General features: G+C 38.8%; 1 protein-coding gene across 1 annotated transcript; it reads right to left on the reverse strand.

Annotated features, from left to right (window-relative positions):
• Positions 1-2,867: 2,867 nt before the first annotated feature.
• Positions 2,868-14,480, reverse strand: fam20a (FAM20A golgi associated secretory pathway pseudokinase). The gene is made up of 11 exons (XM_046853776.1): positions 13,564-14,480; positions 12,010-12,203; positions 11,121-11,171; positions 9,879-9,957; positions 8,322-8,414; positions 7,515-7,630; positions 7,147-7,327; positions 6,492-6,601; positions 5,328-5,409; positions 5,182-5,241; positions 2,868-3,617 (listed from the first exon to the last, which is right to left on the reverse strand). The coding sequence occupies exons 1-11, from the start codon at positions 13,896-13,898 to the stop codon at positions 3,350-3,352; spliced, it is 1,569 nt and encodes a 522-aa protein (XP_046709732.1). The 5' UTR covers positions 13,899-14,480; the 3' UTR covers positions 2,868-3,349.
• Between the last annotated feature and the right edge of the window lie 795 nt (positions 14,481-15,275).

Here is a 15,275-nt window from a genome sequence, read left to right on the forward strand (position 1 = left end):
TTCCACATGTTCCCACAATTCTCAGGAAATACAAATTATACACTTTTTAAAAAATGGTTTTGATTTCTTTGTTAATAATTTCAAGGTGTGGAAATAAAGGTGCATTGAAACAAGGGGTTAAGAACCGATTACATTTTTCTTTACCATCATTTGCATGTACAGCGTTTGGCAGACGGCCTTATCCAGAGCAACTTACATTTTTAATACAACTGTGCTACTAGGGGGTTAAGGGCCTGGCTTGGGTTAGGGTTAGGGTTAGGGTTATATGACAGCTTGGTGTGGTTAGGATTTGAACTTATGACCTTCAGATCCAACATCCAATGGCTTAACCACTAAGCTACTTAGCCTTTTTTTTTTTACCAATGAAGAAAAAAAAGGTTTTTTATAATGAATAAATGTTCTAATGGCAGACATGCTGTATCCTGTACCAAAAAAAAAAAAAAAAAAAACTTTTTACCTTCTACCTTGGCATTTGTGTTACAATAAACCACATACCGCAAGTTGGAACAAAGTTTTGGCGAAGCACGGGTTGCCTGTAAATAGTTCTTTTTTTCTGGCAGGTTTGAGATTCCTCTTGCAAGCTTACAAACTGCGAAGCGAAGAGACAGTCGAGGATTACACGCTCGCTCGCCGTCTGGACTGAAAGCCACAAATCCAATCCATCGTAGACGTTTTAACGGCGTATATAGTTTTCTCAGAAGAACTCGAAGCCTCTCGTCTGCACTCCTGTCCTGTCTTTTTTCTTTTCTCATCCTAATGTGTATTTGTTTGAAATGTTACAGAAAAAACCTGATAATCAAGAGGAAGGTTTGAAAGTTCACACTAACATGTGTTTGGTTATAAAAAATTATAACATAATTAATTACAAAGTTTTACTCCTATACTTCTTTACTCCTTTACCTCTAACCGGCTGTTATCAACACCCTAATTCAGAAATCTGACCCTGGCCCTTCTCAGCTGTCCAACTATAGGCCAAAATTAAACCTCCACTTTATCTTCAAGATTTTAGAAAAGGTTGTAGCACAGCGGTTATAATCACATCTACTTAGGAAATAACATTTCTGAAATGTATCAGTCAGGATTTAGGCCTCATCATAACACAGATACAGTGCTGGTTAAAGTGGTAAATGGCGTGTTATTGGCTTTTTGTTTCCTTACTTGTTTTGCTTGACCTTAGAGCAGCTTTTGATGCCACTGATCACAATATCCTTCTTGCTAGACTAGAAAATGTTGGAATAAAAGGAACAGCTCTCTCCTGGCTTAGGTCTTATTTGACTGATCGCTATCAGTTGTTGATGTAAATGGTGAGTTGTTGGAGAGCCCAAGATCTCTGAGGTAAAGTTTGGTGTTCCGCAAGGATCTGTCTTAGGCCCACTGCTTCTCTCTTTATATATGCTGCCTCTGGGTGAAATTATACCTTAACATAGTACTCGCTTCCATTGCTTTGCTGATGATACACAGTTGTATATTTCAACAAAGCCAGATGAGACAGATCAGCTTAAAAATCTAGAGGCGTGTGTAAAGGACGTTAGACAGTGGATGCTTGAGAACTTCCCTCTGCTTAACTCGGATGAGACGGAAGTACTTTTACTAGGACCACATGCAGCTAGAAGTAAACTTTCCGATTACGTAGTATCTCTGGATGGTGTTTTGGTCTCAGTGTGTACAGCATTCAAAGACCTTGGTGTGATTATTGACCATAGTCTTTTCTTTGAGGCTCATGTGAATAACAGTACCAGGATCGCTTTCTTACTAGATTAGACTGCTGTAACGCATTACTGTCTGGGTGTTTGAGTAAGTGCGTAAATATGTCATCTAATTTATGCACTCAAGAATGCAGCAGCAAGAGCCCTTACTAGATAATATGACCACATCACCCCTGTTTTTTTCAGTCTACACTGCTCCCCATTAAATCTCAAATTGATTATTAAATACTAATAATGAGGTATAAAGCACTTAACCGTCTCGTGCCGCAGAATCTGAGTGAACTTCTGTACCAATATGATCCCATACGCCTACTTAGGTCAAAAGGTGCAGGCTATTTGTTGGTACCTCAAATAATGAAGACTACAGCAGGGGTCAGAATTTCGATATTAGTATGCTGTTGTCCCCTCCCTCTTACTTGTTTAGTCAGGTTTGTTGACGGTGGTGTGGTGGGTCATCTCTTATCCCAGAGATCCCTCATCTCTGTGTTACCTTCTGGCCCTTTGAGTTATGGTGCTATAGCGAGTCTTGCCTGAGCCCCTAACTCCAGAGTGTCTTTAACGTTTATACAACAATAAGAATACTTAATAATTCACATCTAATTCTTAAGTTATAAAAGTTCTAAAACTATATTGCCTATTAGTTAGTTCCTTATAATTGTTTATTCCTGATGAGTGAGCCAGTGGCAACTGTGGCAAGAAAAACTTCCTAAGTAGGCATGAGGAAAAAACCTTGAGAGAATAGGTGCGTTAATGCAGATCAATTCATGTAAACTGTCCTGAGCCACTTTATTGAACCGTTGATATTAATTACAGTCCGAATCAGTCCTCAAAGTTCTTGAGTTGCTCAGCGGCTTAATGGATCTTTAGGCTATAGATGTGAAACCATCCCCAGCTGCAGAGTCTTAATTGAGAAGGACTCCAGAGATCGGATGTCAGGATGAACCAGGCAGATCTAAACAGAAGAAGGGACAGGAACACTGGAACCTCAGGGGCACGTTTAAGAGAGAGAGAGCTAGAGAGTGAGAGAGAAAGAAAGAGAGAGAAAGAGAGAGAGAGAGAGAGAGAGAGAGAGAGAGACAAATTTTTGGGCCTGTTTTCTCTGAAGGTCTCTTCCTTATGCCATATCAAGGAGTTTTTCCTTAACACAGTTGCCACTGGCTTACTCATTAGGGACATGCAGTTATAAAGAACAGTCTTATTCATTCTTTATTAAAGAGTCATATGTGTAAAGCTGCATTGAGACAATGAACATTGTTAAAAGTGCTTTACAAATAAAAATATATTAAATTAAAATTGAATCGAAAAGTACACCACAAATCCCATGGCTGCTTCTCAGGAACATGATGTCGTCTAGCGATTTTTTGAAAACAACTCGCCTACAGTAAAGTTTTTTCTTGGTTTAAGACATCTAAAAAAATACACACTCTTCCCCACAGACAACAATGTTCAAAATATCTTGCTTGGGCAATCATTAGGTACATCCATGCGTCAGTAATCCAGTGTTTTTCTTCCAACATACTTTGGTTTGATCCCTCTGTTCCTTTTCACAAATATCTGCATCCTGGCCTTTCCGTGTACCACTAGAGGAAACCTCCACAAAGTTGCCATTTTCCCTTCATTTTGTCATCCCACGTCAGCATCCATCACCTGCTTTCCTGTTGGTTTCTCTCCTTAGCCGCACCCGATGCCTCTACGAAGTCCGTGACCACCACCTTGGCTTCCCCAAGCTTTTTCACACATCTGCTCACAGACCTGACCACACGCTCCAGTCTCCGATCGAGAGCCTGCAAGTGGAGCTCGGTCAGAATGGGTCGGAGTGGATCTCGAGCCAGAGATTCTCTAATCACATCACTAAGGCGGTACTCGGGTTGCAGGAGCAGCTGCAGCCTCAGGAATGTAGAGCGCTTGATCCTGAGGAAGAATACATATGACAAGTGTAAACAGAATCTTCTTCTTTTAGGCGTCACCATACCGGATCATCAGTCTCCATAACACCCTGCCCTCTACATCTGCCTCTTTCAAACTAACTATCTGCATATCTTCCCTCACCACATCCATAAAACCTACTTCTTGGCCTTCCTCTTTTCCTTCTACCTGGTGACTTTATCCTCAGAATTCTCCTACCGGGTATACCCCATGTCCCTTCTCTGCACATGTCCAAACCAACTCAATTGCGCCTCTCTCACCTTGTCTGCAAAACTACCTACAATCGCTGTCTCTCTAAACTAATTTCTAATCCTGTACATCCTCATCACTCCTAACGAAAACCTCAACATCTTCAACTCTGCTACCTCCAACTCCACCTCCTGTCTTTTAGTCAATGCCACTGTCTCTAACCCATACATCGCAGGTCTCACCACAGTCCTATAATTTTCTCTTTCACTTTTGCAGATACCCTTCTATCACAAATCACTCCTGCCACTCTACTCCACCCACTCCACCCTGCCTGCACTCTTTTCTTTACTTCTCTAACACACTCTCCATTGCTTTGCACTGTTGACCCCAGGTACCTGAACTCCTCCACCTTCTCCACCTCTTCTCAACCTGCTCCCTACTCTCACCACAAATCACAATACCATCCGCAAACATCATAGTTCAATGAGACTTCTGTCTGACCTCGTCTGTCAACCTGTCCATCACCAGTGCAAACAGGAAAGGGCTCCTTATTGCTCTAACTTGTATCAGATCCTTTCCAGCACGGTCCCTCTGCCTGGCCAATCGGTACAAATGCTTTTCTCCTTTCTTGGTGTCCAACTTCTCATACAGCTCCTCATATGCCTTTTCCTTTGCTTTAACCACATCCCTCTTTACCTGCTGCTGCATCTCCTTGTACTTCTGCCTACTTTTCTCATCACTCTGTCTATCCCAATATTGTTTTACCAGCCTCTTTTTCCTTATGCTCTCCTGCACTTCCTTGTTTCACCACCATGTTCCTTTGTCTTCCTTTCTCTTTCCAGATGTCACACCAAGTACCTTTCTAGCTGTCTCACTTATCACTTCAGCAGTAGTTGCCCAATCATCCAAAACCTCTTCATCACCACCGAGCCCCTATCTGACCTCTTCCCTGAACCTCACACTACAATCTTCCTCCTTCAGTTTCCACCATTTTATTCTTTTTTCAGACCTCACTTTCCTCCTCTTCTTCAGTTGAGGGTTAAATGCCTTGCTCAAGTGCCCCAAGTGGCAGTTTAGTGTCCTGAGATTTTACCTGATTATAAGTCTAACGTCTTAATTACTAACATACCACTTCAAGTTGTTTTCAATATACAGTATTTGTACCGTTTTCAGTATTTGTATTTTTACTTATTTGATTTTGTGACTCTTTTACATGTTTAATACTATAATTATCAAATAATTGTTCATTTATATTTTTGTAAGTTTTCTTTTCCTTGCTGTTTTTCCAGAATTTTGACCTCAAGTAAATTTTCATTCTTGAAAGCAGCTTATTTAAGGAGGGTAACTGAGAAATACATACATGCAGCATTGAGTCAGTGGTGCCAGAATTGATATTTCATCATAGGAGTGCTTTCCAAACCTGTAACTCACAAGCAAATAAATGTGAGAAGCAAGCGAAATAAAAAAGAAATATGGCAGTAAAATGTACTGTGAATAAAATCATACCCTCTAGCATTGTCAAGGTGCAGCAAAAAACCTTCATCACCAAACTTGGTGAAAATTTCATAGTGGTGCCGGTCCATGTTTCCTAGAATAAAGAAAGAAAGAAAGAAAGAAAGAAAGAAAGAAAAATGCAATATGGAAATAGCATGTCCTATCTTTAACACATGCTGCATAGACAGTTTGTGCATGAAGTTTTTACAACCTTAATTCAAAAAAGGTTGGGACACAACTGTGCAAAATGTAAATAAAAACAGAATAAAAAAATTGCTAATCTCATAAACCCACATTTTAAAAAATCTATATTGGATGCCCGTGTTCTTCCGGCCGGCATGATTCTGTAATGGATATCACTGCATGGACTTATTAACACCTCCAGAAATCATTGTCTGTGAACACAGGTTGCCATGTCATTGCCAAATTAAGGTTAAAAAGCTACCATGCAAAGAAGAAGGCATGCAAGAAGGCATCCAAAAACACGGCCATCATCTCTGGCCCAAGACTCATTCAGAAACATACTGAGACATTGTGGAAAACTGTTCTGTAAACAAAAACTAAAATATTTTTTTAAACCATGGACACCACGTCCTCCGGACTAAAGAGGAAGGGGACCGTCTGGCTTATTATTAGATCTTAGTTCAAAAAGCTGCATTTCTGTTTGTATGGAAGTGCATTAGTGCCTATGTAATGGTCAGCTGACTGGCCTGCCTGCAGTCAAGGCTTTTCACCATTTGGTGCATCATGAAACAAAAAACACAACAAAGGACACCCAGAACTGTTGAGCAGATAGAATCCTGTATCAGAAACATATGGAGAAACATTCCTCTCCCAAAACTTCAGGAACTGATTTCCACAGTTCCCAGATGTATACAGACAGAAAACGTGATGGTACACAGTGGTAAACATGACCAGTATAAATACACAAGTTTAATCATTTAATATGTTTTTTTGTTTAATTGTAAATAGAATAAAGAGTTTTGCAAATCAGTGCATTCTGTTTTTATTTACATTTTGCACAGTGTCCCTTTTTGGGAATTAGGGTTGTACAAACAAATGGCTTGTTGTAACAATAGGTAATGATATGACTTTAAATGCAGAGCTGATGAGTGTTATTTGTAGTTAGTCATCTTGACTAGCATTAAACAAGTTACAGGTGCTGTATTCGCATACCTATAAGGAAGTCAAATATGGCCATGTCAATGATATTCAGTAGTCTGTTTCCAGAGCTGTAAGGGTAGAGTTTCTTGACGGTGTCACAGTATGATGGATTTACTTCCCATCTAAGATAATAAGAGAGAGTTCAGTTGTAGGAACTGTTTGAGAGAAGGGAAAAGTCTGATTGTGATGGTCAGGGGTATACAAAACTGTTTAGAATCTTCCCTATTTGATAATTTGCTAATTCCCACCCAGAAGGTCAGGGGTTCAAGCCCTGATATCGCCAAGCTGCCACACTTGGAGTCCTTGAGCAAGGCTCTTAACCCTTTGCTCTCCAGGGGTGTTGTATAATGACCCTCTGCTGACCCTGTGCTCTGACCCAATCATTGCTGGGATTAGCAAAAAAAAGTGTTGCACCCTGCTATAAAAGTACATTTGATGAGTATGAAGCACTTACTCTATAGCAATATAGAACAAATAATTAAATAAATACTGATTGTTTTAAACACAGTGTCCACAATCATTTGCAACTTGAGCATAATAACTTTAACTATTAGGCTAGCTAGCACTCTCACATCAGTTCCTCAACATTTTCCATGCACTGATTCCCAAGTTTGTGAAGGATTTGCAAAATTTCTGGATTAGCATACAGTATCAATATTTAGCATACTCCTCTTTTCCAGTGAAGGTATAAGAGCGGATCCAGGGGTTAGGGATGGAAATGCGAGGTGCTACACTTAGTCCAGGCAGGTAGGCCGACATGGATCCTTCCAAAAGGTCTGGGTTGCCACACACTGCATATTCCGTCTTACACACATACAGGCACTTAGCAAAGAAGCATGTGTTGTTTGCTGAGAAGAAAAAAATTTATATTTATTTGTCAAATCTCTATTATATATCAGTTTTAACTACATAACAATTAAGATTTTTCAGCATTCAACTTTCTTGTTTTATAGGTTAAAGATACAAAAGAAAATAATGGTATTGCTCTACATCTTTGTTAAATGAACAACACTAAGTGTCAATGCAAGAGCTTGCCTGGCGAGGTGAAGAAGACACTACGGAGTTCCTCATTGTATGTGGTGTACAAAACCTCGCCTGTGACATTAACGAGTCTCCCAACTACAGGAGGAACTCTCCGGAAATCAAGAACTCTGAGAAAGTGAATTTGGCAACTTGTATTAATAAAATATAATAAAATCACAATAAATACTTTAAAAAAAATTTCAAATTCTATCACGTCATATGACCAAAACATGACAGAGTGAATAAAGCATCATTTCTAAGACAAATATGAATCTGATATGTCTGATGTTTTTCCTTCATGTAATTTATATTCTTTAATAAAACCATTCTATTGTGTAAAATATGTTCAATGTAAAGAAATACCCGTCATGTTGCAGTCCTGATGCAATCCAATTACTGGTTTTCGTTTCATGGTCTCGGACATGTGAGACAATTTAATCTATTTACTTGCAGCCTTCAGAAACATGTCCTCCCTCTGGGTGGCAGTTTTGTGTGGGGGTGACAGGGCAATTATATAGCTTTAGTATTTAAGACTGGCACACCTTTAGGAGGATCTGAGGTATAGATTACACAGTGAGACCGATAAACATTCATTATAGCTCAGACTCTTTTCAATAAACACTTATTTTAGTGGCTTAACAACGTCAGTAAGTGCTGAGCTGGAATGACTGGGTACATTAGTCATTTTTTTCGTATTAACTGAAACACAGAGGATGGATGAGTAGTGCTGCGCTCATGTCTAGAGTCTAACATTGTGCTTGAAAATAACCATTTAAAGCAACAGAAAAGAGAAAACAATGTTGAAAACTGATATCAAACCTGTCCAGGTGGAACGAGGCAATTTCTGCATTGTGTCTCTGGAAGTCAACGAAATAAAAGAAGTCTTCAGGAGTCTGTTCATGGCGTTCCTGTCTGAAAACCAATCATTTACCCACATAGACACACACACACACACATAGATATACACACATATATTTACACAGTGCATCCAGAAAGTATTCACAGTGCTTTACTTTTTTACACATTTTGTTATGTTACAGCCTTTTTCCAAAATGTATTAAATTCTTTATTTTCCTAAAATTCTACACAATACCCCATAATGACAACATGAAAGATGTGTTTGAAATCTTTGCAAATTTATTAAAAAAGTAAATTAAATGTACATATGTATTCACAACCTTTGCTCAATACTTTGTTGAAGCACCTTTGGTGCCAATTACAGCCTCTAACCTTTTCGAGTTTGATGCTACAATCTTGGCACACTGATTTTTGGGCAGTTTCTCACATTCTTTTTTGAAGAACATCTGAAGCTCCATCAGGTTGGATGGTGAGCATCAGTGCACAGCCATTTTTTAGATCTTTCCACAGGTGTTCAATCGGGTTTAAATCTGGGCTCTGGCTGGGCCACTCAAGGACTTTCACAGAGTTGTTCTGTAGCCACTCTTTTGTTATCTTGTTTGTGTGTTTAAGGTCGTTGTCCTGTTGGAAGGTCCAGAGCGCTCTGGAGCAGCCTTTGTACATTGCTGCATTCATCTTTCCCTCGATCCTGACTAGTCTCCCAGTTCCTGCTGCTGAAAAACATCCCCACAGCATGAGGCCGCCACCACCATGTGTCACTGTTGCGATAGTATTGTCCAGGGGATGAGTGGTGCTTGGTTTCCTTCAGACATGACGCTTGGCATTCAGGCCAAAAAGTTCAATATTTGTTTCATCAGAACAGAGAATTTTGTTTTTAATGGTCTCCGAGTCCTTCAGGTGACTTTTGGCAAACTCCAGGCAGGCAATCATGTGACTTCTACTGACGAGTGGCTTCCGTTTGACCACTCTACCATACAGGCCTGTTGGTGGAATGCTGCAGAGATGGTTGTTCTTCTAAAAGGTTCCCCTCTCTTCACAGAGAAATGCTTGAGCTCTTTCAGAGTAACCATTGGGTTCTTGGTAACCTCCCTGACTTAGGCCCTTTTCACCCAATCACTCAGTTTGTCTGGGTGGCCCTCTCTCAGAAGAGTCCTGGGGATTCCAAACTTCTTCCCTTTATAGATGATGGAGGCCACTCTGCCCATTGGGACCTTCAATGCTGCGATGTTTCTGTCCCCTTCCCCAGATCTGTACCTTGATACAATCCTGTCTCTGAGGTCTACAGGCAATTCTTTGGACTTCATGTCTTGGTTTGTGCTCTGACATGCACTGTTAACTGTGGGACCTCATATAGACTCCAATCAAGTTGTAGAAACATATCAAGGATGATCAGTGGAAAAAGGATGCACCTGCTCAGTTTTAAGTGTCATGGCAAAGACTGTAAATACTTATGTACATGTGTACATAAAATATCATATGTTTATATATATATATATATCACATCACACTTAGGCTTACCTCATAGGTTTAAACATTGCTTTCCCAAAATCTTGGAATTTCAGTGCAAGTTTCAAGTGATGGCCACTTGGCTTAACCACTGTTAGGATAAATAAAAGAGATCATTATTTTTTTTTTTTTATATCACATGTTTATTATATATCAAGGTTGCTTAAAGTTCTGAGCAAAGTGTCGTATCTAAACACATATTATTAAGTCTCATACATTTTCCTTTTCTTTCTTTATGTAGCTGTCTGCATTGGCATTATGAAAAACAAATTTCAGAGGTTTCAATGTCTCTTTATGGCCTGGGAGTGATAGCATAATTACATAGGGCTGGGTTTTATTTAAACCGGTGGTTGCTAGGCCCTAGACTATTGCTTTGTCTGAGGTTGTAGCATTCCTTGGCTCCAAAACAAAACTATACTGTGTGCCTCCTTTTTGCAATACAGATCATATAAGCTGTTTGGAACCACCGCCATGCTGCAAGGCAAGGAAATCAAGAAGTGATGCTAATCAGTAATAATACACATAACATAAATTCAATGTAAATCTAAGAGAAATAGCATAAAGATTGCCCCAGGCAAGTATATAGTGCATCAGTTTTTAGTCATGTTAGCGCATTTGGGTGAAGGATTCCTATACATCTGTTTGAATATATTGTAAAAAGAATAGGAGATTTAGACACCACTGTAAGTGTGTGATTTTGTTATTGAAAAATGTTATTGCGAAACTTTCTCAGAATCGACAGCTGATTATATAATTTCTCAAGGGCAATTGTTTTTCAAAGATGGTATTTGTTTGTAGCTTTTAGGTTACTGTTCTTTAGCCAGTGGCTGCACTAAAAAAGGCAGAGTGCCATAATGTAATTATTTCAAAACCCAGCAGTTTAACAACACCACCTTTGTTTTCCATTTTTTGATTATTTTCCTCTTATTTTTAGACAAAAATGAAAGACATTTGCATTTCATTAGATGAGCTGTTTAATAGCCATAGGTCTTTCCAGGCAAAATTGTGTCCAAAAAGTGTACATCAGTGAACATTTGATAACCAATAATGCAGGACTATAATCAATCTACATTTGGTATCATCCAGTTGAGGATGGGTTTCCTTTTGAGTCTGGCTCCTCATTAAGTATACATTAATGGGGACTGTTTTAAAGATTGTTGTAAAACTGCTTTGGGACAATGTCCTCCGTTAAGATTGAATTAAAATCAAAGACAGAAGATAATTTTGGTTGCCAAATATCGCTAAAGAACTTACCTTGTGAGCAGTCACATGCTCCCTTCAAGGCCTTTTCATCTTGAGTGTAATCTAAAATATATAAAGACTTCAGTCAGTCTGTTGACAACGATATATATATATACTTTTTTCCATTTTAAGTTGGATGTCTAAAAATGTCAAAAAAATGTTTTTAAAAAGATATAACGATAGGGTGCGCTGGAGTCGAAGCCATTGTGCTTTTTTTAAAAAACAAATCTACAATCAATGTAATTTATATATTATTTGCTTATTATATATGCTGAATTAATTAGTAATTATAATGAGGAGGTGGTAGCTGAGTGGGATAAGAGATTGGACTTCTGATCAGAAGGCCATAAATTAAAATCCTAGCACCACCAAGCTGCCATTGCTGGGCCCCTGAGAAAGGCCCTTAATCCTCAGCGGCTCAGTTGTATGAATGAGATAAATGTAAGTCACTCTGGATGAGGACATCTGCCAAATGCCATAAATGTAAATAATGGCATTACTATTCGGAATGACAAATGTTTAGAAGTTTATTTGAGCTTTTAATGAATGCAATATGACTCCATACTATTGCATTTAGATTTCACAATATATGAACTACATTATAAATATATGTAATATAAATATTTATATTGCTTTCTAGAGGACAATAATTAAAACAGGCGTAAAGATTAAATAAAGAGTAAGTACAAAGAAACGAACATTAATCAAAAACACGTTTTTTAGTGTCAAAAAATACTTTTTGGTGTCATTTCTATATTCTACATTTATTCATTCTACTAGATTGTGTAAAAGTAATGAATAAAATCATTAATTGTCTTGACGTATGATATGTATTACAGAATTTTATAAATTTAAGTATTTTCCTGACCTATAAGATTATGTCAAATGAACAAATAAGCACCTGCTCCAATGATGGGGGCTCGCCGCATGTCCTTAAGCAGGTTCTCAATGCTTTGGTCATCTCTGGAGTACAGAGCGTAACGGTTGATCCCCAAATGGAATTTCAGCCAGTTTGCATCGGGATCGAAGTTTACAGGCTGCTCGAGCAGCGAGATGTTTGATGCTGCTGCAGCCTCAAGGAAGAACTTCTGCTGTCTGTGGAAATGATATATTGATATCAGAACCTTACACTTTAAGTTTGAGTGGCTGTAAATCTCATAATAAAAATAAGAGTTCAGGAAGTGGCACATTACTACAGCAATTCATTTTAAAACCACAATTTTTTGTGGCAGAATTTAAACTTAAAATACTTAATAAACTATATATATATTTTCACATTTACGGCGGATGTCCTTATCCAGAGCGACTTACACTTATCTTATTTATACAGCTATGGGGTTAAGGGCCTTGCACTGGGGCCCAGGAGTGGCATCTTGGTCTGGCTGGGTTTCCAATTCATGACTTTTAGATCAAAAGATCCAATGCTGTAACCACTAAGCTACCACCTCCCACTTAAATCTTCCCACTAGTTTTTGTTATTACGGATTTAAACTTGATTTTAGGGACATTCTGGATGATATGATTTTTCTTTTTTTTTGTTTTTGTGAAAATATTTTCTGTGGTCCTCTTAAACTATTTGGTGATTTTGGAGAAATTTACTAAACAGGCAGACCTTGCACTGTTGCCCTGGATGTATTGATCTATCTGGTGACAAATATTTGCTCGACTATAAAGAAAAAAACAAAGGTCAACATGACATCTCAAAATGCATTTGCTCTTTTGCTATTAATCCACTTTAAACAGTCATGATCAAGCTAATCGTACATTTAGAACGGGTTAAAACTGGTTCATTTTTGTGTTTTTCTATTCTCTGATTGACCATGAAGTCCAAACAGGGTGCTTCGCTTCAGAGAATTCTTGCAATCAGTAAAGCTGACCTCAATCCACAAATCACCGGTTACAGTTTGCACAAAACAGTCGAAAATAGTCTCCCGTTGGTTTTTGCAAAAAGCTAAACAATGGAAACTTGACGGTGAAGCCTCTGAGCTAGTGATGAAAAAATGAGGGTTCATGCCCTGTATGTTTCTTTATGGATTTAATACACGTATAAGGTTGCACAGAGCCAATGAAATGCAGTTGCATAAGTACATAAGTGGCCTTTTTTATTATAATAATAATAGCAATATGTTAAATGATGGTATGGGTCTATATTTACAGGTGTGAGAGAAAATATTGTACAGAAGGTGCAGTAAGTAATAAGATATGGTCAGGTCAAGCAGATAACATGCTCAAATAAATAACATGATATACATATGCACGTGTATAACATAACTTTATTATATGAAGATGATAAATGTAACATATTTAAATTATACTTGATATTTTCTATTAAATAATAACATGTACGTGATTTGACCCAATAGCATAAAAAAAATTGTGGTTTTCACAGATTATTATAAGATTATTGATTTTATTATTAAAGGCCAAAAAACTGATCGCAATCATTCACACTCACCTCTCCCAGCGTGCCACTTTCCTCCTGTAATAATCCATGAGCTCCTGTTCGTCCAGCAATTTCTCATCCGCCGTTAGCTCTGGAAGACGTATATTATACAATGGATGGTCAAAAAGCCTATTTAGCTTCGATTCTTCTTGAGAGATAAGGCTGAAACTCTTTGTCTTGGTCGTTTTCTGAGAAACCTGTTCAGTGCTGCCGTTGCAGTTACAGCCAACCCTGGACAAGTCATACCAAGATCTCAGCCTGGGAAGCAGAACGAAGTAGACATCAAGGGTTAGGAGGACGATGAAAGTGACAGCCACCAAGAACCGGTCCCTCTTCATTCTTGCCATTACCGAAGGGAAAGATGAGAAGGTCTGAGATAGTCAAACTTGAAGTCGTGTGGTCTTGCGGTTCTCCAGCATGTTGGGGTTTTATATGTTTGTACAACTCCTAATGCTTCCAGGCTTGCAGATGCATCTGTTGCTTTGTCCTCCAGTGTACATACACAGAATTGTTCTCCTGTGGTTTTGGGCTCAGGCCGGCAGAGATAGAGCCAACACATGTGTCTGTGTGTGTGTGTGTGTTTATATGTGTATGTGTGTGTCCCTCTGTTTAGTGGCTGACTGAGACCATGCCCTGCTGCTCTCTTCTGACTGGAGCACGGAAGCAGCATGCTACTCTTGCTTCTTGGAAAAGCTCCAGCTACACCTTCCCATTTCCCATGTAGACGGAGTCTCTGCTCAAAGACACACGCACACACACGATCCGTGTGCAAATGACAGACGCCAAAAGAGAAACAGGAAGGATCCAAGCCTGCTTTAAAAGGCAGCAGAAAAAAATGCAGATGTGTTTGTTCCTCGTGTTTTTTCCAGAGTGATTTCAGCCCTGGCTGGGAGACAAAGAGCTTAATGTGGCATTTACGACAGAGTTCTAGAGAACGGGGTGGGAAATACACAAGGCATTTCCCAGCCTGCATCTGTGCAGCTCCTTCCACAATATTTTGGAACATATAATGTGTGTGTATGTGTGTGTGTGTGTGTGTGGTTGTGTGTGTGTGTGTGTGTGTGTGTGTGTGTGTGTGTGTGTGGGTAAGAAAGAAGGGTTCTGCAATGAATTTCTTTTCTGTCCTGTCCTGTCATTTAAAAAAAAAAATTGTTTTGCTCGCGGTTCTTTGAAAAAAAACCAAAACACCAAGTCTCATTGCGCCGGAAACGGGAAAGACTACTATATATCTTTAACCACTAAAGAAAACAGATTTTTACAGCTTTTTTATTAAAAATTTTAACTGTACTTTTTTCAGCCATTTCTATAAAAAATGCGTTATGGCCACTGTAGCCCTTTTTACGTTGTTGATGTTTCCAGATGTTAAATGGAGTGTTAGGGTAACACCCTCCGTTACTACTATGGTGTGAACTCATTCCTGACAGATTGCCAAGCATTAAAAATGAGCTGGCGCAATATAGGGGAAGAGAGGGAGATTTCTGTGGGTGGGGTGGCCTCTGACACTCCTGAAAGCTGGTTTCTAGTTAACGCATTATTTTTGGTTCATACATGAGATCATAAATATGTTAAGAGGTATATATGAAGGCACTAAACTTATAGGTATTCCAACTTATCTCTGTAAAGCTGCGTTGATACAATATCCATTGCTAAAAGTGCTCTACAAATGTAACTTTATAATGCCTTTAAAAATTTCTAAACGATGGCACTTTTGCTGTATGGAATAT

The sequence above is a fragment of the Silurus meridionalis genome, chromosome 7 (assembly GCF_014805685.1).
Source record: "Silurus meridionalis isolate SWU-2019-XX chromosome 7, ASM1480568v1, whole genome shotgun sequence".
Taxonomy (NCBI): Eukaryota; Metazoa; Chordata; class Actinopteri; order Siluriformes; family Siluridae; genus Silurus; species Silurus meridionalis.